This window comes from Podarcis erhardii, assembly GCF_964252035.2.
Source record: "Podarcis erhardii genome assembly, chromosome: 10".
Classification (NCBI taxonomy): Eukaryota; Metazoa; Chordata; class Lepidosauria; order Squamata; family Lacertidae; genus Podarcis; species Podarcis erhardii.
The window spans coordinates 19,194,224-19,219,828 of NC_138500.1; the positions used below are offsets into that span (position 1 = coordinate 19,194,224).

The 25,605-nt window shown below is 42.1% G+C and overlaps 3 protein-coding genes across 13 annotated transcripts in view; 1 reads left to right on the top strand and 2 right to left on the bottom strand.

Annotated features, from left to right (window-relative positions):
* Positions 1-115, bottom strand: part of ERC1 (ELKS/RAB6-interacting/CAST family member 1) — a 158,653-nt gene extending 158,538 nt beyond the window's left edge. The window contains exon 1 of the mRNA XM_081878821.1: positions 41-115. The gene's annotated coding sequence lies outside the window, so the exon portion shown is untranslated. The remainder of the gene's footprint in view (positions 1-40) is intronic.
* Positions 116-262: 147 nt separating this feature from the next.
* RAD52 (RAD52 homolog, DNA repair protein) lies at positions 263-19,900 on the top strand. Of its 2 annotated transcripts, XM_081878981.1 has the most exons (12): positions 263-502; positions 6,656-6,708; positions 7,511-7,612; positions 9,824-9,917; positions 12,123-12,190; positions 12,654-12,772; positions 12,869-12,944; positions 14,342-14,529; positions 16,153-16,286; positions 17,459-17,536; positions 18,556-18,765; positions 19,167-19,900. In XM_081878981.1, the coding sequence occupies exons 2-12, from the start codon at positions 6,658-6,660 to the stop codon at positions 19,226-19,228; spliced, it is 1,182 nt and encodes a 393-aa protein (XP_081735107.1). In that variant the 5' UTR covers positions 263-502; positions 6,656-6,657; the 3' UTR covers positions 19,229-19,900. The 2 variants fall into 2 exon arrangements, with proteins under 2 accessions (XP_081735107.1, XP_081735108.1); XM_081878982.1 differs by lacking the exons at positions 263-502; positions 6,656-6,708 and having other exon boundaries at positions 7,511-7,620.
* A 700-nt stretch (positions 19,901-20,600) lies between these two features.
* The window catches only part of WNK1 (WNK lysine deficient protein kinase 1), a 110,696-nt gene continuing 105,691 nt past the window's right edge, over positions 20,601-25,605 (bottom strand). For all 10 annotated transcript variants that reach the window (XM_081878771.1, XM_081878770.1, XM_081878767.1 and 7 more), the window contains 2 exons: positions 23,566-23,747; positions 20,601-23,401 (listed from right to left, as the gene is read on the bottom strand). In XM_081878771.1, coding sequence (XP_081734897.1) covers positions 23,087-23,401; positions 23,566-23,747 — 497 coding nt within the window. In that variant the 3' untranslated portion in view covers positions 20,601-23,086. The remainder of the gene's footprint in view (positions 23,402-23,565; positions 23,748-25,605) is intronic.

Genomic DNA, 25,605 nt, shown 5'->3' on the forward strand with positions numbered 1-25,605 from the left:
CGCCCCCCCTCCCTCCGCCCGCCAACCACCCCAAGCGCACCCGCTCACGACCCTCTTCTTGGCCCCTCCGCTCTCCGTAGCGCTTCGTGTCCCCGCCCACCTTCCCTGCCAGCCCTTCGGAAGCCAATCGCGTTAGTCGCGCGGCGGTCCCTTCCCCTGGCCAATAGGCGTTCGCCTGCCGAATATCGTTCCCGCCTCCCCTCGCCAATCCACGCCGCCTTTTCCCAGACACGTCCCAGATTCTTGGTCTGCCCCCCTGTCCCCCCCCCCCGCCTCGTCGCCGCCGCCACACACCACTGGCGGGGCCGCTCCAATTCTGACTCGCGCGGGCGAGCTACGTAGAGGCTCCTCCCACGGGCTCAGGGCGAGGTATTGCGCAAGCGCGCCCGCCGCGGGCGGGAAGTTTGCCTTCGTTCGCTTGCCGTAGCGGCGCCCCTGACTGAAGATTTGGTGCTGGGAAGAGGTTCTGCGGTGGCTGCCGTTGCCCGCCGTTCACGTGCAGGTAACTGGAGGGCGGAAGTCACCAAGTTGACACAAAAGGGGGGGGTGTTAGGTCTCCCCGACTCCTTCAATGCGCGCCTTTGCCCTTCCCGGCCCCCCGTAAGAGGCTCGCTCTCGTGCCTTCTTTCTGTCTTAGGCGCCCGAAATGGTAACGCCGCGTTGATCAGGGCGAACCTTCGTTGGGGTTTCCGAGAGGAAAATCGTCTCACGGGGCCCCGGGAAATGTGGCCTCTTTGAGGGTGGGGTCAATTAATATTCGGCTCCGCCGCGAGTTCGTGGGGTAAGGGGGCTTATGAGGTAACCCTGCTCTGCAGCGCAAATCCCAGCGAAGTTTACAACAATGATTAACAAACACATGCAACTCAACCATATAAATCAATGTTAAAAACACAGATCTATAAGGAATATAACTCTCTCTCTCTCTCTCTAATTTAAAAGTAGCTTTGTGGTAGGGAGAATGTCCAGAGTTATATATGCTTGCAACCATTATGAAATTATCTCAGCTATGTGTTTATGCATAATGCAGTAGTTTGACTTCACCCCTGGAGGCACACTCCATTGTCTCTCCAGACAGACAGATGCCAACAACTATGCATTTAGCTGAAGCCTCCCAAGAGGGAATTATGTAATCTTAATTATTCTCATAGCTAGTCTGTAGTATTCCTACTACTTCAGTTTATGGTAGTATAATATTACTTGGTTTAAACAAAAAAAATTCCTTCCAGTAGCACCTTAAAGACCAACTAAGTCAGTTCTTGGTATGAGCTTTCGTGTGCATGCACACTTCTTCAGATACACTGAAACAGAAGTTTCCAGACCCTTCTATATAGTGAGAAGGTGGGGAGGGGTATTACTCAGAAGGGTGGTAGGAATGGGTGATTGGCAGATAGCTGTGATGAGCCTGTTGACGACTCTTAACGACTGCAATAGATCTTACAGGAGGAAGCAAGGGGTGAAAAGGTGAAAAATGGCTTTGTCATGTATAATGAGATAAGAATCCAAGGTCTTTGTTCAGGCCAGGTTTCTCCATGGTTTTAAGTTTGGTGATAAGTTGTAATTCAGCAGCTTCTCTTTCCAGTCTATTTCTGAAATTCCTTTGTAGTAAAACAGCTACTTTGAGATCTTGTAGAGAATGTCCTGGGAGATTGAAGTGTTCTCCTACTGGTTTCTCTGTCTTGTGATTCCTGCGATACATTGACGATATTTTTATCATCTGGACACATGGACAACAGACCCTGAACACCTTCCACCAGAAATTCAATGATTTTCACCCCACAATCAACCTAACAATGAATCAATCTATGCAAGAAATACATTTTCTGGACACTACTATAAAAATACAGGATGGGCACATAGACACCACCTTATACCGTAAACCAACTGACCGACAAACATATCTACATGCCTCTAGCTACCATCCCAAACATACCAAACAGTCCATTGTATATAGCCAGGCACTACGTTACAGCCGCATCTGTTCCAATTCTACAGACAGAGACTCTCACCTAAGAGATCTACAGCAAACCTTTTTAGAACTAAAATACCCAACAGATGAAGTTAGACAACAGATCAACAGAGCCAGACTGATACCCAGAGAGAACTTGCTGCAAGACAGACCCAAAAAAGAAAATAACAGAACACCTCTAGTCATCACATACAGCTCCCAAGTTAAAACAGTACAACGCATCATCAGAGATCTACAACCTCTCCTGGACAATGACAGTTCTCTTTCTCAAGCTCTGGGAGGAAGACCTTTCATTGCCTACAGACAGCCACCCAGTCTTAAACAACTCCTAACCCACAATAATACTACAACCAGACCTAACACGGACACTGGCACCAGAGCCTGCAATAAACCCAGATGCCAACTTTGCTGCCACATACACCCGGACAACACCATTACTGGCCCCAACAACATCACACATACCATTTCGGGACTATTTAATTGCTCATCGTCTAACATTGTGTATGCCATAAAATGCCAACAGTGTCCTTCAGCTCTCTATATTGGACAAACAGGCCAGACCTTACGCCAAAGAATAAACGGACATAAATCGGACATCAGGAATCACAAGACAGAGAAACCAGTAGGAGAACACTTCAATCTCCCAGGACATTCTCTACAAGATCTCAAAGTAGCTGTTTTACTACAAAGGAATTTCAGAAATAGACTGGAAAGAGAAGCTGCTGAATTACAACTTATCACCAAACTTAAAACCATGGAGAAACCTGGCCTGAACAAAGACCTTGGATTCTTATCTCATTATACATGACAAAGCCATTTTTCACCTTTTCACCCCTTGCTTCCTCCTGTAAGACCTATTGCAGTCGTTAAGAGTCGTCAACAGGCTCATCACAGCTATCTGCCAATCACCCATTCCTACCACCCTTCTGAGTAATACCCCTCCCCACCTTCTCACTATATAGAAGGGTCTGGAAACTTCTGTTTCAGTGTATCTGAAGAAGTGTGCATGCACACGAAAGCTCATACCAAGAACTGACTTAGTTGGTCTTTAAGGTGCTACTGGAAGGAATTTTTTTTGTTTTGACTATGGCAGACCAACACGGCTACCTATCTGTAACCATTACTTGGTTTGTTTAACTCCATTTAGCAGTGGTTAGACAGAATACCGGATATGTTATCTGAGCATGCTTTGGCAATGAGTGTGAGATGACTTGATGTATGAGTGGTTTTTGTTACTCCCAGACTGATGCAGCGAAGAGGTCTGCATCTGGCCCATTGCCCTCACATTTCATGGGTTTCTGCTGGCTACCTCTGCTGGAGATGTTGTGGCACTCCCCCCAACAAAATATTTGAGGGGGCTAGCCCCCCAAGTTGATAGCCATTGCCATTCAAATGGTGTGTGTTCGCAGTGTCTTGTGATGATCAGTTATGTGGGGTGGGGCTTACCTGCCCTCCATATTTTATTCAAGTTGGCACCCTTGGTTGTGGGTGATAGCTTATGCATATTGTTTTTGGGGGGGCAGGGACATTGGAACACTTCTCAACAGAGTGACTTCCCTACCAGCAGTGGGGTGGAAGCTGGTGAACCACAGTGGATTGAGGGTTTCAATTGTTCTGTTAGTCTCATACCTTATCATGCAAAATATTCACCCACATTAGCCAAACCTACAGCCAAAGATTAGAAAAGCACTGCAAGTGGCAGAAGTGAACCAAGTCGTGAGCTATGGGGAAAAGAGAACACAGCTTTTCAGTTAATGGCTTCAACACTGCCTTTGTTTAAAATAATGCTATGGTTATCCCATAAGTAATATAACTGATGGCTTATGCTTTAAAGAGTACCATGTTTCCCGTTAGACTGGTGACTTCTGAAATAATGACTACTGGAAATGCAAGTGTAAAGATACTGTGCTCCATCATAAATTTTCAGGCAACAGCTTTTATTAGTCAGTTCTGGGAAATGACCCAAGTGATTATTCAAGGAGCTTTTAAATTCCCATCAGTAGGAAATCCTCAGCTAAATTTTTCTTATTGCAGAATATATTTATTTAACAAAATTGTATACCTACTTTCCTTATATCAAAGCATTTTGCGTAAGAATAAAAACATCTAAAGCAACATAATATAGAAGTATAACAACAATTCAGATTTGGTAAGCTTCATGGTAAATTTCCACAGCCTACCAATAAAATCTTCAACCCCCAGGTCATCATATTAATCATAGCTGCCAACCCATAGATAAGCATTGTGTTTGACTTTACTTTGATTGCAAGGCACCTTGGGAAAAGGTGCACTACATATTTTAAATAAAATAATAAAACACGTTCAGTATGCCAGCACATAGTCTTGTTCTATCTTTGGGATTTCTTCCAATCTTGTGGGTGGTTGCAGAGAAACTCCTCCTTGTAGCTGATTGTTTCACTTGCTATAGTGGGAATATGAGTAAGGCTTGATCTAATGATTACAGCCAACATAGGGATTCATGGGGATAGTTACTCCACAAATCAAGCTGTGATTGTGTCAGCGTATTGAATTGAAACTGGAAGCTCACTGGTTACCTCTGCAGTTTGTTTATTATTTTGTAACCCATAGGTCCTCGTCAGCCGTTTCCCCATAAGGCTGCTTTGAGACAGAAGTGAAGCATGACAGGCCAGGATCTCAGCCATTTACAATTTAAAGTGGTGGGTCATCAACCTCTTTTGCCACTAATTGAATAGATGGGCTAAATTACAGGTGACTCTTGATTTACACAGGGGTTACATTCCAAGCCAAATTGCATATACTCAAAACATTTTGGGTTCAGTTGTGGATGGGATTGCCAAATCTTTTTTTCCTGGATGGCTGCCCCCTTTTTAATTAAAAAATATATTTTTACCAAGCATGGAAAGCTGAATGCACACAAGTTGAATGCACACAAGTTACAAGTTACTTATAATGATAATTCTGAATGGGAAAATTTTGTAGTAAAATTAACATCTTACCTGTATTTCTGTCATGTAATATGGTAAAAAGTTTTGACAAAAAGCATAGGTGGTCTGTGAAAAGTTGTTGCATTTGGAATACTAAAGCTTGCAGAATGCTAAAAAAGCACATTTCGTAGTAAAAACAAAAAACTAAGGAAGCGGGGTTGACATTTCCAAAATTAAAAAATGCTAGCACATTCTAATGATAGCTGTGATGTGTCATTGATGAGAGGAAAATGCGGATGTTTAAGAGAATAGCACTTGGCAGGAAAAGGAGAACACAAGAAGAGCATGCTGGATGAAGCCTGTCACCCATATGGTCCAAGCATTCTGTACTCAAAGTGGCCAACCAAATGTCTATGGGAAGCCCACTTATAGTCTTGTACCCTGAGTCTTTTCATGTTTAAAGCAGATAACCTTTGCTGATTCATTCTCTCTCTCTCTCTCTCTCTCTCTCTCTCTCTCTCACACACACACACACACACACACACACACACTAGCTGAGAGGTTTTGACTGTTTTCAATCAAAAGACTGCATTCCTTCATGGGTAACCTTCCACTGGAGTGCAGAGCCAAAGTCACACAGATCCACACTCATACATCCACAGAAATGAACTCATTTACACACTTTTCACCTCCAGTTCACACAAATTCAGGATAATTCTGCCTTGATAGCCACTGAGAAAGGGAGTTCTCTCCGTGTGAAAACACAGCAAGCTGCTGATGGAGGAAGAGAGTTTTCTCACTCTGTCGTGAGCTGAACTCGTAACCATGCCACTCTTCCCTCACTGCACAATTATTTCCTGCTGAGCAGTGCAGGCATATGAGGTTACAGACTTTCCAAGATCCCCCACAGCTAAACATCAGAAACTGCTGAGCAGCAGAGGATGCAGAGCTGCATAGGGGTTGGAGCTGAGAAGAGGGACAGGATCTAAGATGGGATGGCAACAAGACAGAAAGACAGGTTTCAAGGGTATCCCTGAGTGTATTTATCCCTTTATATATGCTCTCATATATACATTCTTATATTCACATCTCATGTAGAAGTGAATAGCTGTCGCTTACTCCTTACTCCTATTTAGACACATAAAGAACATTTGGGGGGTGTAAGAGCAAAACCTGTTTGATACTCCTGCTACTGAGTATCCTGTCCTGCCTATTCGCAATGGGATTGTTGTTGTTTAGTCATGTCCGACTCTTTGTGACCCCATGGACCAGAGCACGCCAGGCACTACTGTTTTCCACTGCCTCCCGCAGTTTGGTCAAACTCACGCTGGTAGCTTTGAGAACACTGTCCAACCATCTCGTCCTCTGTCGTCCCCTTCTTGTGCCCTCCATCTTTCCCAACATCAGGGTCTTTTCCAGGGAGTCTTTTCTTCTCATGAGGTGGCAAAAGTATTGGAGCCTCAGCTTCAGGATCTGTCCTTCCAGTGAGCACTCAGGGCTGATTTCCTTCAGAATGGATAGGTTTGGTCTTGCATTCCATGAGACTCTCAGGAGTCTCCTCCAGCACCATAATTCAAAAGCATCAATTCTTCAGCGATCAGCCACCTTTATGGTCCAGCTCTCACTTCCATACATCACTACTGGGAAAACCATAGCTTTAACTATACGGACCTTAATATGATTATTACAAACTATACGGTCTTTAATATGACTATTTAAAAATTGGTAAATAACTGTTTCTATTTTGATCATATATATTGACGTTCATATTACTTTCTTTTAGGAATGTCTGGAATCAGCAGCAGCAATGCTAACTCCAGTTTGTGGTTTGGACAGGTCAGTTTACCATCACCTTCAGATTTGTGTGAGATTTTCTGGTGGGGTTCAATGCAAAATCTACTATAGATAACAGCCCAGTTGAGACATAATGGGAAACCATGGCCTCAAAGTATGTGAGTGAATCTGCACAAACCTTGGTTTCTTATGTTTCCTACCCTGGGCATGGAGAAGCGGTTAGATACTTCTTTTAAATAAACCACAGTTCCCTGTTACGTCCAAACTTGGGGAACTGTAGTTGGTTTAAACTCTACATAGGCAGAAGAGACATGAATCATATCCAAAATATGGTACAAAGTGCTCCTTTTTAAAGCAGAAAGCAGAATTGTTTTTGTATAAAAACCATTTCCCTAGAGAGTAGCTGGAAATCCAAAATCTGGTGGGATACTCTTAATATTTCTTTGCACTCTTTTTGCTGTTGTTTATCTCACACTACAATGCAAGCGTTATTATTACTATTTAATTCAGTTGGTGTTTGGTGACAAGTATTGGGAAAATATCTACCAGCTGGGATTTCTTTCTGATTTGGCTGAATTATACTTAAGAGCGCTCAGAGGGGAACTTGGGGGAACTCATGCAACAAAGTAGTTACCATTTTAAACAATTCATGGCATTATCATAATGAAGGAGCTACCCTGTGAGGTACAATATTTTCTTTTGGATATGGCTTTCAGAGTATAACTAGATTAAAAGTTCTTGTGGGGGATGGGACTGATTGAACTAAATCAGTTGCAAGAAAGGGGGAGAAATTAGTTATGAATATACTAGATCTTTCCATGATTGTGTATGTGGTTTGCTCAAGTGTCAATATACAGCAGATGAGTACCAGGCCGTCCAGGCTGCCCTGCGACAGAGATTGGGCCCAGAATACATCAGTAGCCGGCAAGCTGGAGGAGGACAGAAGGTACAAAAGTGTGTACACAGCTTTTATTTACTTGATATTGAAAATTACCCATTGCCTGTTGGTAATGCATATTTCCCTGAATCCTTTTGGGCAGCAGTTCCCTACGCCCTTGCTTTCTCAGGAGTACCACCATAGTGTAGGGCAGGGGTGGCCAACTCCCAAGAGACTGTGATCTACTCACAGAATTAAAAACTGGCAGTGATCTACCCCCGTTGTGGGGGGGGGGGTTCAGGTCAAAACTGTTGAGCTTTTTAGGGAGGAGGAAAGCCACGGTTTTTGAGAATGCAAGCCTAAGCTCAAAGGGAGGGGGTGGGGCCGGATTCTATTTTACCAATACTAAAGAAAGGGACCCAGTGTTCAAACACAATCTACCAAAACCTCCCAGGGATCTACCAGTAAATCGCGATCAACCTGGTGGGCATACCTGGTGTAGGGTTATCTGCAAGTAGTGCTTGCTGTATGCTGCAATCTTCCAAGTCAGAGGCAAATCTGGTGTCCACAGAGGTATCAGCATTTGTTAATGAAAGTACTTTCTGGCTCTCCAGTTTGGAGAGGGGGACAGCCCTGGCCCACTACCTTTCCTCAAAGCCGCTCTTCCATTACTGGCTAGGGATTTAAAGAAATAAGTGCAGTACAGGGCAGATGTGGGGTGTAGGATTCTTTTCACATGTAATAGCCTTCATAATTTCAAAACAAATGTGCTGAAAATCTTGTGTGCTATGCTACTGAATCATAAACCCTAGAATTTTGACCATGATGCTCAATGCTTCCTTGCCCATCTCCTTGCAAGTGCTCCATACCACTGCCTTGTGCAAGCATTCTCCAGCTGAAAATTTAATAAATTCTTATCAATTTAATATCTCAAACTCAGAACAATTAATTTTAATTTTGGTTAGCTGTTTGGTACTGTAACGTGGAACACACTTATAAATACTAGGTGCTGGTATATTGTGTGTTCCAATTTTCTTTTGATATGATGATGAGGCATCTGATCAAGGCCTGTATTTTAAAATGAGCTTAAAGATATATTTGCAAATGTTTCATGCCAGGCAGAAACCAGCTGGCTAAGTACTTTGACAGTTGTTTATCTTTCTGCTCTCCTGGACAAGGGCCCCCCTGATTTATAGCAGTAGCAGGAGACAAGTTTCTCAAAGTCATAAAAGGGAATTACAGGCTGGGAGCAAATGTTACACTGACCCTACATATTACAGAATACAATTAAGCTGCAAAAACACTAATTAAGAGTTGGTAAATAGTAAGATTTATTGTTTAACAGAAAATAATACCATGTGCCTCCCATCAGACCCTAACCATATTTTCCTAAGGGTTAAGGCAATAAATTTTGGGGAGAGCTAATGGGAAAAGCAGCTGGCTGGGAAAGGGGGGTGTAATTTGAAGAGGCTTTTTTTAAAAGCTGTTTTTTTACTGAGTTCCTTTTACTTTGCAAAGGCCTTTTTCTTCTAAAAAGCTATCTATGTATGAGATTTGTTGGCTCAGTGTAATTAGGCAAAGGATTTAGAAAGTAAGAAATGTTAGATTCTTATGTTAGATTCTTATTTCATTGATGGTGTGTGAGAATGTGAACCCAAGATCTCTGTTTAGATAGAATCTAATACCACGAGCCATTTGTTTTAGCCATTTGTTTTGGAATGCAGGGGCAACAGGGGCAAAAGGTGATCTGGTAATTAAGGTGCCTTGTCGAGGCAAATGTAAGATATATGGTTACTTGTCTGCCATTTGTGCATAGAAGGAAATATAGCTCTTTGTCTCCCATAAAAGGTAATAGGAAATGGGTGTATCTTTTATGATTGGTTCTAGCAAACAGCCAATAGGAATTTCAACCAGGCTGATTGGACAGAGGCAGCCAAAGGAGGAGCAAGGGGGCTGGGTTGAGGAAAATTGGGTTGAGGAAAATTGGGTTGAGGAAAAGTGCTGGCCATCAGGGCTGGAGGGGGCAGAGCTTTGGTAACCATATACCACTGCGCCTATCATTTATTTGTCTGACAAATAAATTATTATTTTAATTTCTCTATTGCTGCGTTGAATATTTCATTCCAGCTAAACGTTAACCACAAGAAGGGTGCTACAATGATTCTTGGTCTGACACAGTGCCTGGAAGCCATGTTGCAAGTAGATGTCGCTTCTGCAATAATTTAATGAGATTGACCGATCAAGAAGAATTTTTGTCACTTTTGTCCTTTCTACTTTCAGGTTTGCTACATTGAAGGACACAGAGTCATCAGTCTGGCCAATGAAATGTTTGGCTACAATGGCTGGGCTCATTCTGTCACTCAGCAGAATGTCGGTGAGAACCAATTTTAAGCTTCTTCCAGCTGCTTCATGCAAAAGACTATCCTAAGAAGAGTGAAACAATAAGAGGTTGGGTGCAAATAATGGCATTGTTCCACTTAAGGAAGTTTTTGATCCAGCAGCAGCTTTCATGAATAGAAAGTGAAGAAAGCAATGGTTTTCCCCTGATTCCTCCTTCGGCTCCTGCTTTCTTCAAAAACCTGCTCTAGAGGAGTGGGGTACCCCCCCCCTCCAAGAGTTATGTAGGAAGTAGCATGGAAAGCATAAATGAGAACTGGTGAGAACCTTGTGCCCTGCCCATTCATTCATGGAATCTTCTGTTAGTATTCAGAGTTTTCCATGAACAGAGCACCTCTGCTAGATGCAACACACTATGATTATGAATTTCCAGATCTTGAGAAAAGGTGCTTCTCACATGTCACCTGGAAGCAGAATTTTCCACGGCGGTTGGGGGGGGGGCACAGCATGAGTTGGCATGGGGTAACCTTGACAACATATTGAAGTGGTTTCCCCCTAAATTTCAGAAATCAGTGTATTGTCAGTTACACATATAGAAAAAAGAATCCTTGCCCTAGCAGTTAACAGTTTTCATTAAATAAATAAATAAAATTAACTGAAAACTGCAATCCTGTACAGGCGGGGGAAACGTCTCCCAAAATTATGGCTGCAGCTGTCTCATCCTCAAAAGATCTGTTGTGTTGTGGCCTAGCAACAGGAGGTTGAACGGAAAAGGCAGAGGGGAGACACTTAAGTCTTTCAACTCAGTAACAACAACTGGAAGAATAAAACCCCCATCTCAAAAACTTCACCTAGATCACCTTAAGGATCTGAAATGATATTAGGTAACAAAAACTACAGAGCTGTCAGAAAGGCAAAAGCACAATATTGTAAGCTATAAGTTATACTTCATTATAACCTTGCCTTCTGTAGGGATAGATTTTCCCATAAAAAGTATTTCGGTAAAAGATCCAGTTTGCACTTTCATATTTTGAAACCTATTGTCATCCCTGACATTACTCTTATCTGCTTTGCTAATGAATATCTCACTTTTTCATTCCATTGCATACAAAACCTTAATCCCCTCCTAGAAATTGGTAGCATTCTGTGCATTAAAAAAATAAAATATCCTGGCGAATACTCTGAACCTACATATGTTTAATTATCAATTCTCAGCACATATTCAGTTCGTCAAGAGGATAGAGTCATAGAGATTTACAAAATAAAGACCAGTTCCTAGGGAGGCTGATTCTGTCATCTTGAATGTGATTCAGATTATCAGAAGCTGAAATTCCTCATAGAATATTACTACTAATGAAATTGTTTGATTTAAAAATATTTTTAAAAGCTGATGGGAAACGTTATGACTTGATTAAGGCAGCCTAAAACTGCATTACTATTTTCTGCTGCATTACTATTACATGCTGACTCAATGTGACTCTCTGTCCATTTGGGTTTTTTTGTTTTCCCCACCTCCCCCAAATGCAGGACTTAGCATTTGCCTCTGTTGAATTTCATCTTGTAAGAATGGGGAGCTAGGCCAAAGCTACCAAGTTCATTCTGAATTTTACTCCTGTTTGGTATGGCATTAGTGATCTATCTTAGCTTTGTGTCTTCTGCAAATAGGTTAGCATTCCCTCCACACCTTCATTTAAATCATTGATCAGATGTTGAAGAGTCCCAGAGCCCTACATCACCTCGCTCAAATCGTTCACCCAGTTTAATGAGAAGCCATTGATACCCTTCTGAGTATGGCTTCCAACCAGCTCTGAATCCAGCATTATTTATCAGTACACATTCAACGAGTCTGCTAATAAAACTAAGCTTTGTCAAACGCTTTGCTGAAATAAAAAGAAATGGGGTCCACAGCATTCCCACAGTTCACTAAGGTCAATAATGCAGTAATGTCTTAAGGGTAATTTTCGGGTCCATGTACTCCTTTATCTGAACATTATCCTCAAAAACCTCTAGTTCAGAAACCAACATTCTGCTTGGGAAATGTCTCTGTATCCTTTCTGGTTAATTTCTTTGACAAACATTTGCATCCATGCCAATAGTGTTGTGACCATATTCTAAATTCCCTATATTTTACATCTCTTTACGACTGCCTAGCTACCAGTGCACAAGTAATGATAGGCAGACCAATCATCCAGCTCCATATGTTAGAGTAAATGTTTTTGTTTTTTGTTTCTACTCTTCACAGATTTTGTGGATCTTAATAATGGCAAGTTCTATGTGGGGGTCTGTGCCTTTGTGAAAGTCCAACTTAAGGTAAATGGGGTCAGGAGATATGTTGGTGGTGCTGGTTCTTCAGAGCCATGAAAGTAAAGTGAACAGTATGCAAAAGGTACATAACAATATGACTGTTGTTGTTACTTCCTGTCAAACAAAAATGCATATTTATTAGACCCGTTACTGGTCAAAACACACACCTGTTTTTTAAGATGAAATAAAATACTGTAGGAAAAAATCCTGACTTACGCATTTGCTTTTAAACAGTGACAAGTCTTAAACTGCAATGCATGTATCCAAATGCTATTGGTTTCCATTTTTTAGGCTGTATCTGGCGGAAGATTGGAATACTTTGAACTAGCATAATATTTCAGGTTTGATTGACACTTGAGTCCCTGTAGACTCCAGAAAAACTGAATGTACTGCAGGCAAGGTTCATTAGGATGACTACAGTCAAACCCAAATGGCCATTTTGTTTTTCTTGCGTATTCTTAAATTGCAGGATGGCTCATACCATGAAGATGTTGGCTATGGAGTAAGTGAAGGCTTGAAGTCTAAGGCCTTGTCCCTAGAAAAAGCAAGGAAGGAAGCTGTTACAGATGGACTGAAGAGGGCACTGAAGTAAGTGACAATCAACAAGAAGACATTTTGCTAGCCGAAAACAATGAAAAAGGGGAACTGTGTTCTAAAAGACGACTAACTCTCGTCCTTTTTCAGGTGCTTTGGTAACGCTCTTGGGAATTGCATCCTGGACAAAGACTACTTGCGATCAGTGAATAAGCTTCCTCGCCAGGTGTGTTACTTGGGACTTCCAAAAACTAGAATTCTGCAGTAAAAATGCCAAATTTTGCTTTGAGTATAGATGATACAGACAAGAAAGGCTCCATTCTTTATTCTGCCATGCAACAGTACATTCTTCTTGAATAGGTAATTTCATTGCCTGGATATTCCAGCTGAAAATTCTTCTGATTATTTTCTGACGCACCATATCTCTACTGTGTGTGTCTTTGCTTACACTTTTTCTGCTTCAAAAAACTCAATAATTTTTCGTGTGTGTGTTTTCACTTTCCAGTCAAGAGCTGTTCAGGAGCAAGCAGAAAATTATAGTACCTTCCAATGAACACTGAAAATCAGAGCTTACTATGTTGTTCTTTTTTTTATATAGGACAGTCCAGCCCCCATCTTGTAATTCTTATTGCACCATTTCTCCCCTCACAGTGATCTCTTTCTAAAGTAACTAGCTTGTCTTGCAGAATTGTTACATTATTTTCTGAGCAGATTCCCGGGGATTCATTATTTTTAATAGTGAAATGCCAAAATGCATTTTTCTTAGGATGCCCTTAAGCCTGTTTTCACAAGGATGAATGGCCAACGAATGAATCCGAGCCCTGTTTGGGCTGGGGATAGAGGGGGCTTGGATTGGTTTGCAGATGCAGTAGTAGCCCTACCAGTCTATAAAGCCTTACTGGTTTGGATTGCTCTCTAAACCATTCAATTAAATCTGTCTTAGGTGTTATATCCTTTTTTCAGAAAAAGGTCCTTATCTTCTCTTTCCTCAAAACAGCTTCATCTCCAGTCAGCATTACTAACTGGGCTCTTCTACAACTACCCCACCCCAGTGAATCATCATTTAAGCTTCTGCATTCTGGTTGACCCATCCTTCACACATCTACAGTATTCCTTGCTGACTGCAGCCCATAGTGTGTGTCACCTAAATTGGCATTCCATCAAAGAAGGCAGAGTATGCTCTTGGCTGTGATGGATTGAAAGCTGCAGATAGGCTGAAATTGTCATGTTTACTGATTTCTACAGCATTCCCAGGCTGTTAATCTGCAGTTTTCTTCATTTGTTCTTTCTACATCTGTTTTAAAATAACTCCTAGGTTGCTTTAAGAAGGGGGGGAAATCAACATCACAGAGAATTGCAAGGAAACAAAGCTGATCCACAAAGTACATGTTGACAGAGTTGGTGCTGGTTACTAAACATGACAAATCTCCACTAAGTTAGAGAAATAACCACATTGGTTAAGTTCACAGCACCAGGCTGAAACTTGGTTGTGAACAGGCAAAGTGTTCCAGGAAAGCAATTTTGTCTCCTGAGCAACATGACAGATGAGTCTGTGAAATGTTTCCATTACATTCTGAAGTTTTGTAGCTACTGAAAGGCTGTTTGTTTTATTCCTATTACTAGATGCCCCCAGATTTTGATTTGAGCAATGCTAAAAGACAGGATTTTGAGCCTGCTATAGAAAAGGCAAGATACAATAGCTGCTTGAAGAAGACAAGCGAAGACCACCAGCAGTTTTCTACAGCGACTCCTGTCAAAACTGAGCAGTTGGAGTCTTCTTTGAGTACTTCTGAACAAGATCAGCAAAGCAGGTTGGAGATCTAATACACTAGATACGTAAGCTTATACAGTAAGCCCGCAACTTATGCACATTTAACTTGTGCCTATTCAGCTTTACTCGCTTGGCAAAAATAAATAAAAGCAATGAAAAAAAGAGTGGCTGGCTGGTTGGGGCAAAAAAGACTTTGGTAATCCCACCCACTATTTAACACAGTGTGTTTTGACTCCTTGGAACATAACCTCTGCTTAAATTGCGAACTTACTGTAGTCTTAATTGCTAATGCTTTGTATATTCTAGAGCAAAAAATGGAGAATTTTGCTTACCTTCATGAATTCTAGTTTCTTGCCAGACAGTAGTCCATAATACTGAGATTCTTTCCTCCCTGTCCACTGGGAGGCAGGCTCTTTTCCCTAGAAGAACACATTTGGTTGGGCTAGGAAATGCTTTCCACTTCCTTCCTCAAACCAGACCCTGATAACACAGTGAGAATAAGAGAAGCACATTGGCACCTAACCCATGGCCTAATTTCCATGCCAGAATCCAGACCTGAAGAAAGCTGGCAAGTAAGGAAAATAATCTTCAGTGGAGGTGTGCAATTTTTTTCTGTTCTTCCAACTTGTCACCATCCAGTGGTCTCTAACCCAGGAGCTTAACAAAGCAGTGCTCCAAATTCCCAGGGAGGGAGAGAGATCAGGATTCTGGCTAGCAGCGTACATTGAAGCACCCTTTGACTAAAGATACAAAAAACTTAAATTCTGTGCAGGGATGAACAGGTGACTTCTCTGTGCAGCACACTGGAGACTTAAATAGCCCATGAAGTAGCATACTCTTTGAAGAAATGCAACAGGGTACCAGGTCTGTGCAACTATCTTGTGCTCGGGAGCCAAACCAGCTTCTGTATCCTTGCTCAGGAAATAAAGACCTTGGCTTGTACTGAGTTGAAGATCAGTTCCTGATGTTGCAATCTGCATTCTAAATGAAGGCGGTCCTTGACACATCAAAGACCTTGGAAGGGAGACAGCCACCAGTTCTTTCTACTTCTACCTGCAATTAAACTCTTTAGTAGGATTTTGCCAAGGTGGGCTAGGAGGACTCCCCAATGAATGAGGCCTGCTATGAGTACAAGAATGGTTAGTACATGCAGGTATGTGTTCCTGAGAGCAATGGAAGTAATAAACTTTCCTTCAGATACACAACTGCAAGATTGGCTCAGGGTTCCTTTGAGTACAATCTGCAGACCACAGGTTTAATCTCAATTCTTCCCTGAACAATTTTTTAAAAGTCAGGGCAGACTATAAACTAGTGTTCATTCACTGAGATGGCAGGAGAAAGACTGGTTTGTGAGAAGTACCTCCTAGTATAACCTTAGGCCAAGTCTTGTAGGATAAAGTCTTCTTCCTTTATGGATTGCTTTATGGACCACTGGATGCATGCAAGTAGACAGAATAGGAAATCTGAGGCAAGAGAAGGTCTGTAGTTAAATAAATTATGCAAGTTACATGTGAATGTAGTTACACAGCCCTTGGCTATTGCCATATATGCTAAAGTGTCACCCCCCACCCCACATCCTGGTTATATTGTCTACTCTGAGCAAGTATGGTTATGAAATGGGGAATTTAGTGGTAACATTCCCTCTTCCTGTATTCTCTTGTAGTGAGGTCTCGCTGTGTGATGCAACATACCACCGGAAGTTGCGGCAGAAACAACTTCAGCAGCAGTTCAGACAGCAGATGCAGAAGAAACAGCAAATCCAGTCAACTACTCCAGCTTGTGAACCTAGAGGTCAAGGTAAAATGCTAGTTAGAATCTGCATCCGCTGCACTGCAAAGAAGCTCAGAATGGGCAGATGAAGTACCTAAGTAACAGGGCTAATTCTTTCCTGCCGTGTTAACTGTATCACTGTAAGAGTTGAAAGTGAGATGTAAAACAAGTGTGTCTTCCCTGGATATGACTCTCTTTAAAGAGGTCAAAATGAGGGCTTAACCCAAACTTTACTCTGCTGCTGCTGCTGCCTTGACTAGCATCTGGGGGGGGGGCGGTTACATTTTTGAAACTATCTCATTTGACTGGTTTTTTATCCATTCATTAGTTTTCATGTGGTGCTGCATTTTTAGAGATTGAATTTTCCTGGCAAAATAAATGGCAGCAGAAACTTTTCTGTCCCATGTCGCTGAATGTGTTAAAGAAGATATTTCCTTCCAATGCTGGTGTCAACTTTTGTTTCTTAAGTAGTTACGTCTCACTTCATTTAGCATTGTGAAAATGGCACCTATTATTGAAGGTTTCATAAAATGTAGATATAATTATTTAATCCATCAGTTAACTCAAATCAACAAAAAATTATATAATCAGCAGGCAGGCCTAATATATTTTTGAAAAATAGTGCCTTAACCCAACCTATAAAAGTAAGTAGCAATATTAATAAAACCCATTAATAAGGTGATTGTCAGATGAGGGACTTGTTTTAATGTTGGTGTTTGTAAGCCCAATTCATCTGTAAGCCCCAACTAAGATGGCAGAACAGTGCAGCAGTCAGATTTGTGATAGAGATGGGGAGAGCAGCTGGTATATCAGTCTGGGTCCAGGCTAGGTTAGAGCATATTAATAACAACACCTATCTGTTGTTATTAATAGTTGAAATAACCATCTTTCTCCATATTGAGCCAAATTCAGATAAGTTGGCATTCCTTGGATGAAATGGAAATTAATAGCTTATTCATGCTGGGTCATTTTGGCAAGTCCTTTTTTGTCATTATGATGTGGGACAGCTCTTGTGAAGAATATTATTTGTTCCATTATCGATAAAGCCCAAAACCACCACTATCCTGTCTCTTCCCCACCCCCTATCAGCCTAGGAAGACAGCTTATGCATTATTTCTATGCAAATAGTCTAAATCCAGAGAAATATGTACTCTTCCACTAATCTCAGTAACATTAAGCTTCTTTTTTATCTTTTCCAGAAGCATGTGCTCTTCCTGCTATTAAGCACAGCACTTCAGCACAGCTGGAACCAGCTGTGGAAGAGGAGTTCCTTGCAGGTGGGTGAGGGTTGTTGGTACTTTCAGGTATTTTATACCATCTTTTTAGGGAAACATGTTATTAATGTGGGTCACAAATAAGAATCTCAGGGTCGTGGGTTCGAGTCCCATTCCTGCATTGTCAGGGGTTGGACTAGATGACCCTTGTGGTCCCTCCAACTCTCTGATTCAGGGGTACCTACCGACATAGCTCAGTTGGTAGAGCACGAGACTCTTAATATCAGGGTCATGGGTTTGAGCACCACATTGGGCAAAAGATTCCTGCATTGTCAGGGGTTGGACTAGATGACCCTTGTGGTCCCTATGATTGTTCAGTTACAACAGCCAAGTCTTTAAAACCTGTTCAAAAGCAGAAAACAAAATGCACCACCTCTGGGGAGGAGATCCATGGGGACAGGTCTGCCACTGAAAACCCCCCATCTCTTGTGCCCACCAGTCCTTACCAGCAGATCTGCAGGAAGAGCCTCTGCAGTTTATCTTACTATCTGATCCCAAGTTGTTTACAGCTTTAAACATAACCACTTTAGCTCCCCAAATGCTAAAGGAACCAGCTGATATAGTCAGTGTTACATACTCTGATCCATTGGCTCCCATGAACAACTGGTAGCCACATTCTGTAAGAACTACAGCTTCCAAAAACAGGCCCACAGTGTGCATTTTAGTAAGTCTTGCTGTGGCTGGTTCACATTCTTGCAGCATTTCAGGCAACAGGACACACAAAGAAGAAATGTGCATCCTTTTTCTAGATTCTCCTTCCTCCATAACACCATCTGAGAGGAGAAACGGATGGAGGCCCTTTCTTTGTAAGGCAAAATCAGTGGACACAGAAGAAGCAAGCACACCCACCCACACACCCCGGTGTGTTCCTATGTCATTGCAAAACCCAAGCTTGGGATTTCGTGTTTGCTGACACAATGTCTAGTTCCACCCCGTTACAGTTTTAATCCAGTCGCAGTCAAGACATGGAATGGAATGGTCAGCAGCCTAACCCTTCACTGTTAATGTTCAATTTCTTCCAGATGACCCTGAGCTTTGGGACTTACCTTTGGAGGCCACGGACCTTAGTGTTACCAGTCACAGCACGGCAGCTGGGCCAGCCCAAAACCCAGGCACACCTTGTGGGCAGTATGACATTATGACACGCAGCAGAACGCCACAAAAGATAAATAACCAGAGGCCCTATGCAAAACCACAGCATCCCTCTACTAGTCCTCGACCTCACATACCAGGTAAGTTTAAGAGGTGGAGAAGCAAATGTAGACAGCAGCAGAAACTGGGTAATATAGGGTGGTGGTTTGTCAACAATGGGGCAAGCATGTATATCTATTTTAGCTTAGCACACTCAAATTGCAAATCATCTACGCTACCTCTGAATCTTGCGGTGCCCAGCAACAAGCGGTGAAAGATTTCTTGCTACTTTTTTTGGTGCTTTCGGTCTCAAAGCCTCCTCCAAGATTGCTGCAACTTGCGTCGAAGTAAAGGTGTTTTAAGATGCAGTTCTAAGTTCAGGCTTTGCAAACTGTTCGGAGAAATGGTCTCTTGAAGAGAGAGAACAAAAGTAGGGAATATCTCAGTTGTGTAAGAGACTTGTAAAGAAAGTTCTCCTACATACAGTTGTTTCCTGTTTTAGCTGAGTGCAGCCCATACAGGAGGAGCCAAGGGATGAAGAAGAGAAGGCTGGAGCCTGCATAGCAGAAGATGAATGACTTGACTGTGGTGCTTTATCTGTTCAGGTTTCAGAACGCAATTTGCACTCTGAAGTTTCAGAATGGAGAATATTTTTCAGACCTTACTATATCAAGCACTAAACAGGAAAAAGGTTGTGCTCATGATTTTTCAGAATTTGAAAGTTTTAAACATTGCTTTCCATCAACTGTATCTTCAGAAAAGAATACCAGTATTTTTCCCCGTTAAGATTAACAGATGTAACTCCATATCCAAATACAAAACATTGCTTTATTCTTAACACCCTTTATTGTAATAGGAAGGAATCCATTTTAACAAGGCTGCATCTTATAAAGCAAGGCAAACTATTTTTGTACTATTTGCCCTTTCCTAAGGAAAAAAATAGAACCAAAGCTGAAGGAATGTAACAGCATTTTAAAAATGTACTCTGAAACAAGTTTCGTGTAACAGTAATAGTAATTTACTTTTGTGGAATGAAAAGTTTTTTAAGGCTAGGATGCCAGTGTGCTAATTATGCAATGTGAATCCTGCTTATTAAAGTGGTTAAATTAAATCTTTTCATTCAGAAAAGCTGTGAGATTTGATGTCCCACTGTATGAAGACTGGAACCAGCCACACATACACATTTATCATTTTTCCCTTGTTCTCTTTCAAATAAAGAAAAATGTTGGAGGCTAATAGTTGGACACGAAGCTTACTAAAGAGGTTCGGAATTGATATACAAGCGACGGCCATTTTGCATGCATCCAATTGATGTGTGACCGCTAACGCCTGGGTCCTTTTGGACCCGGAATGGGGCGGCCTATGAATGTTCTGCTGGCGCTTGTGTGGGCCACAACTGGAATCAATGTGCAAAATGGTTGCTGCCTGGGTTGAATCTTCCTCCTTAGAACCAGTGAAGAGTATAGGAAAGATGCTGTATTTTGGCATATAGAGTTTATAAGTTATATATGTGGCTGGAGGACTTTTCTGGGTAATTAGGACTATCCTTTTTTCTGCAGTGTGTTTTGGTAAAAGCAAATTATTTAAATTTAATGAGGCAAGGCCAACAAAACACTTAATGGGTCAACATCAACAATCTTAGGTGGTTTACTGGCACGACCTTACAGTGTAAATTGATTATTACCAAATTGCCCGTTTTAGATTTCTATTATGGAAGTGTTGTCTGTGGAAAGATCTTTTCAAAAAGTATAAGTCTCAGAAACCAAATAATAAATTTTCAAGTATTATTTAAATATTTGTTTGAAGGCACCTGCACTCCTTCAGACTCAAATGACTGTTAACAATAATGCTAGTGGGAGTAACAAGAGCTCACTAACAATTGTTAAGCTTCGGGCACAGGAGGAACCAAGGCCATTCGAAAATGAAAAACCACAGCTCAACAAAAGCAGGTTTGGTTTATTTGAATGATTTCATTAAATATCTACAAAGAAGGTAACAAACTGCAGCACAAAGCGCAATCATACAGGAAGCGCAATGCCTGGATTTAGTGCAAAACATACCATTAACTACGGCCAGGGAAGCCCAAGGTTTGAATTCATTTTATTTTATTTTTTTACAGTGTACATTGTTAAATAATGTAAAGAAAACATCTGTAATTCAGAAACAGATCTTGTGGAAAAAGGTATTCAAAGTGTAATAACACAAAATAATTTAACAGTTCAGTAGCATTAGTTAATTCCTCTAGACCTCAGTTATTTCATCCACAGGAGGGAAATCAATGGTAAATAAAACCAGTACTTGCATAACTAAGTGAAAACTCGACCTCAAACATATTAAACCAAAATACTATCCTTGTGCAACACTCAGCTGACTAGATCTTCTAACATTTGGTGGCATCTTTTCATCCATTGCTCCTTCCTGCTTTCTGCACATCAACCTCACCTTGAATTTCCCATCACACCTGTGAGGACTTTTATTTAAGTCTGAAAAGTTGTTGAATCCCAGCCACCTAGACTTACGTCTTTTGTTTTCAGCCACCGGGTCCAAATCCTACCTCTGCCTGACAAAACCACTGTAAACTTCAACTTGAGGCGAAGGGAAGAAAAGAAAGAAAGACTTGTGCATATGTTTGAGGAAAGAGTGAAAGAAATACAGAAAGAACAAATGTCCTTGCTAACTTTAGAGGACTTCTGGGGGTGGGGAAAGAGAAAACAGACTTCCAGACCAAGCAGTAAAGCTGCTTCCAAGTCCAAAGCAGAAGTACTTTGACTTCACAGCCTGCTGCTGCAATGCAAAGTAATACTAGTTGGTTGCAGTTATTTCATTTGATCGGGGAAACCAGTATTTTGAGTTAGAAAGAGGAAGGCGAGTAGGAGACATAGTACACCTACTAAAAGGCAACACAGTTAGTTACAGTCCTGGTACCAGTTTTAAGTCCTTTAGACATAGAAAGAAAAAGTTGTTTTTGATGCTGGCTGTTTCAAGTGTATCCATCCTTAGCAATGGATGCTGCACCAGGAAGATGAGTTCCTGGCCTTTCAGGATTGGATTGACAGGCAGGGCAGGGGGGGGGGGAGCAAATCCCAGCAAACACCCTCCCTCTCCAGAGTGATCGCTCCAATCCCTTGACATACATTACCCTTGCTAAAAAACCTTTATAGCTTAAAAGTCAACCCACCCGTAGGTGCTAACCCCTTCCAAGATGTCCCTCTTTTCCCCCCACTTCCCTTATTCTCAACCCAGCTTCTACTCTGGTCACTGTGTTCATTCTCTTCAGCACCTCCGCATAAATCCCTCACTGCTGCTGCATCAGCCACATCAGTTTCCCCCACCGCTCCATAGCTTTACTCTTCCGACACAAAAGCTGCAATAGCTCCCCCTCCAACACCTACTCTCGACACTATTACAGTATAAGCATCCAATGTGTTATGCCTTTGGTATTCCAGTGACTATATCCAAATAACCTCCCTCTGCCTGGCGAAAGTCTGCTGGGAAGGTGATGCTAACTGTAGAAGCAATAAAAGTCCAAGGCACTAAAATATCCAGCAAGCATACTGGGAGAACAGACAAGTATTCAAGTACATTAATTTATACAATTATACATTCACATTTATCTAATACAATGAAAATACAAAGGAAAAAAAAGTTAAAGTGTCTCCAATAAGTATCAGGATATAGCTAGCTTTCCCCCCATTTTTTTCCTTTTTAACTGTTTAACCCTCTATATGCCACTCATTTTTTTTTTAAACTACTGTTGTCCAACAACATTTATATATCACAGTGTTTCCACATCAAAACTGATGGTAAGTACATGTCCGCAGGGAACTTTTTAAAAAATTTGTCTTCTAAACAATTTAAATTGCTCTAATGCTGCAGTCAAAGCTGTTAATATCTTTTACTTAAAGCAGTAATGACCTATGTCAAAGCACGGGTTGTTCTGCAAGTCCACTTGTGTGCCCCATCAGCTCAGGAACTTCGGTGTGATGGTCTGACGGAAGGAAGAGACATGGAAATAATGGACAGCTCCCCCCACCCCCGGCTTAATTCCTCAGAGCAAGACAAATGGCATACTAAAGATTCATGCTAAAACTAACAACAATTCTCCCGTCTCAACCCATGTAGATTCAGCATCTTAAGCCAAATGAATTTTACAGCACGAAGCCCTTGGCTTGTGTGGTAGCTTTCATCTTTACACACTTGCCACAGACGAGAGGAAGCATGTCCCATCGTGGAAGATCCTGATCACTCTTCTCCCCATATTCAAAATGGAGGGCTTTTCTTACGGAGAGCAGAGAGCAATGGTTAGAGGAGGAAGTTCACCCCCTCCCTTTGGGCGCTAATAGTCAGTTCACTGCAGCCTAGTGGTTGATTCAGGGCCCGATCTCCCCCCTCAAGTCTACCCAGCAGCATGCCTGGGTCTCATTAAGTGGTCCGCAGATTAGAGCCAGGGGGGTTGCTGATGGATTTCTGCAAGTTGCTGATGTTGAAGCTTTGCAATGAGGTGGCACCTACGGGCTGGAACTGGCCTAAAGGCTGCGGTGCTGGACCACCTGTCCCGCTCCAGGGAGCTACAAAGGGCACTGCTGGGAAACCGTATGGCTGAGGGGGGCACATGGCCTTTGTGAAGTGACCTAGGGAGGTAGCTGACGCAGCAGAGATGGGTGTAGCACCGAGGGAAGACGTCATCGAGATGCAGAGCTGACCTGGTGCAGAGAACTTCCTTGCCATTCCTGGGCCCTAAAAACAAAACCCAACCCAAGAGGTTATTTCAGAATTTCCAAACAATGTTAAAACAGTCCTTAGAGGCTTCTCCCTCAGAAATGTGTCAGATTCTTCCATGAATGACTTGTAAGTCGGCTGAGTGCCTACGACCAGACACAAAGCCCCAAGCAAGTACTTACCTCATAATTGCCATGCCCCTTGCCTCCTTTCTTGCCAGAGAGGCTCATGGCATCGCGAGCCCAGTTGTCTACTAGCTTGTGCAGGTCATCCGTAAAGGTCCCTTTTCGACTAGAGGCAGGAGGCTGAGACTGAGGTGCCTGGCTGTTCACTGTACCCGCAACAGTGTTTGTACTGCTGGTCCCTAGAAGAGCAAAGCAATGGCTGTCATTTAAACCTGACTGCATGATAGCTCCTGAAGGCCATCAAAACTATAGCTACAATGGAAAAATAGGAGAAAGCAAGAGTTTAAAAAGCCATGCACATGAATTCTACAATTCAGTACCAGGACATAATGAAGAGGAAGGGATTTAGGGTTCAGCTAGCAGTTTCACTCCTATTAGGTTAATCATGTAATTGTGTGTTATTTTCCAGATCAGTGGGTGGTCTGCAACGTTGCCATTTTCCACTGGGGAATGAACTAGCTTTTGGTATCAATGACAGGTCCATGATTAATGGGTTCCTCTACATTGTCAACAAGCACCTATTATATCAAGTTAATGCTACTGCCAACTCTGCCCACTCACTCAGCACGGACAGCTGCTCTGCTCTGCAGATGGAAACTAAGAAGCCCCAGGGACTCGTTATTGGAACGAGACATTGTGCTACTGGCAGGTACTTCCATCTGCGTGAATGTACATGAACCTGCTGGCTTACTGTCCAAGCACAATGTCTTCCAACCTGCTGGCTTACTGTCCAAGCACAATGGTGCTTCCAACTCAGATGGCAGCTTCCAGGAGAACCTGCACATTTGGGTTTCACGCCATACAGAACTTTATACAGCTCTGCAAAGAGAAATGCAAGGAACTGTTTCTCTTTAGAATATGGCACCTGGTAGGATCAAATTCTAAGAATGAAGGGAAATCCAAAGCATCCAAGTTTCTGCTGTGATGGCCATTCTATAGCAAATCTCTAGTGGAATGGTGTGAAAGAGTTGTTTTTACTTGCCCAAAATGGTTATTCAGGAAGCAGCAACCTAAATGCAAGAGTTTAAGAGTGTTGAGAACCCCACATGTGCTATGTAACAAGCACCATGATCACCGAGATAGGACACGGTCTCCAATGTATAGAAGCCAATGAGCCCATTGCATTGCTCAAGACTGTACACAAGAAGTGCATCTGGGAAAGCCTAAAGTACAATTCAAGTCCACTGAAAAGGCCTTCCTATTTCAACACAAGGAAGGAGTGAAGGTACAACTTGATGCAAAACAGCTTCTGAAACACCAATTAGACCAGTAGAAGGTAGCACATTAATTCCACCCGACTTGCTCGTGGGACTGTCAAAATAATGGAGTCGAAGCTTTAAAAGAAGTCAAATAGGGAACCAAGAGTTCCCACTGCACAAGAGTCAAATCTAAAAACTGATAATCCATTCCCACTGCTCAAGAACTTGCTGTCAGAAGCAAAGTCATAGGTACTGGCAACTTAACTGGACCCTTGATTCTTTGGGATAAAACTGGCCTCCCTGAATCCAAGCCAGATTAGACAAGAATTCAAAACATTATAATTGGTTAGAGCAACTGAGCAAGGTGCCACTGCATTGTGAAATACAAACAAGCGGGTAAAACTAGCCAAGGTGGTGAAAGACGCAGCAGTCCCCCCCCAAAAAACTACTAAATAAGATGGGAGTGGTGCTCATCCACATGCAGGGAAGAGGAAGGAGGAAGAATCCTCTGCCCAGGTGAGAGGAAGGAATGCGGAGTTAATAGTAATAAGATTGTAACTGTGTTACATGCAAAGGAAACTATACTTGTGATGCAACAAGATTCAGCCATGTAGTGTGAGAGAAACTGGAACACAAACACACATCTAAGTAAAAAAAAATGAGCAACCTGAAGAATAGTAGAGGGAACAGGCAACACAGATTTTTAGAAAGTGGTGGTGGTGGTAAGAATCTTGATACATGGTACCAATAAAATATCAGTGCATTCTCCTGACTACAATTTCATGCAGGGACCAGCACATATCCATCAGCCCCTTCCTGATGGCCAGAAAACACAGCT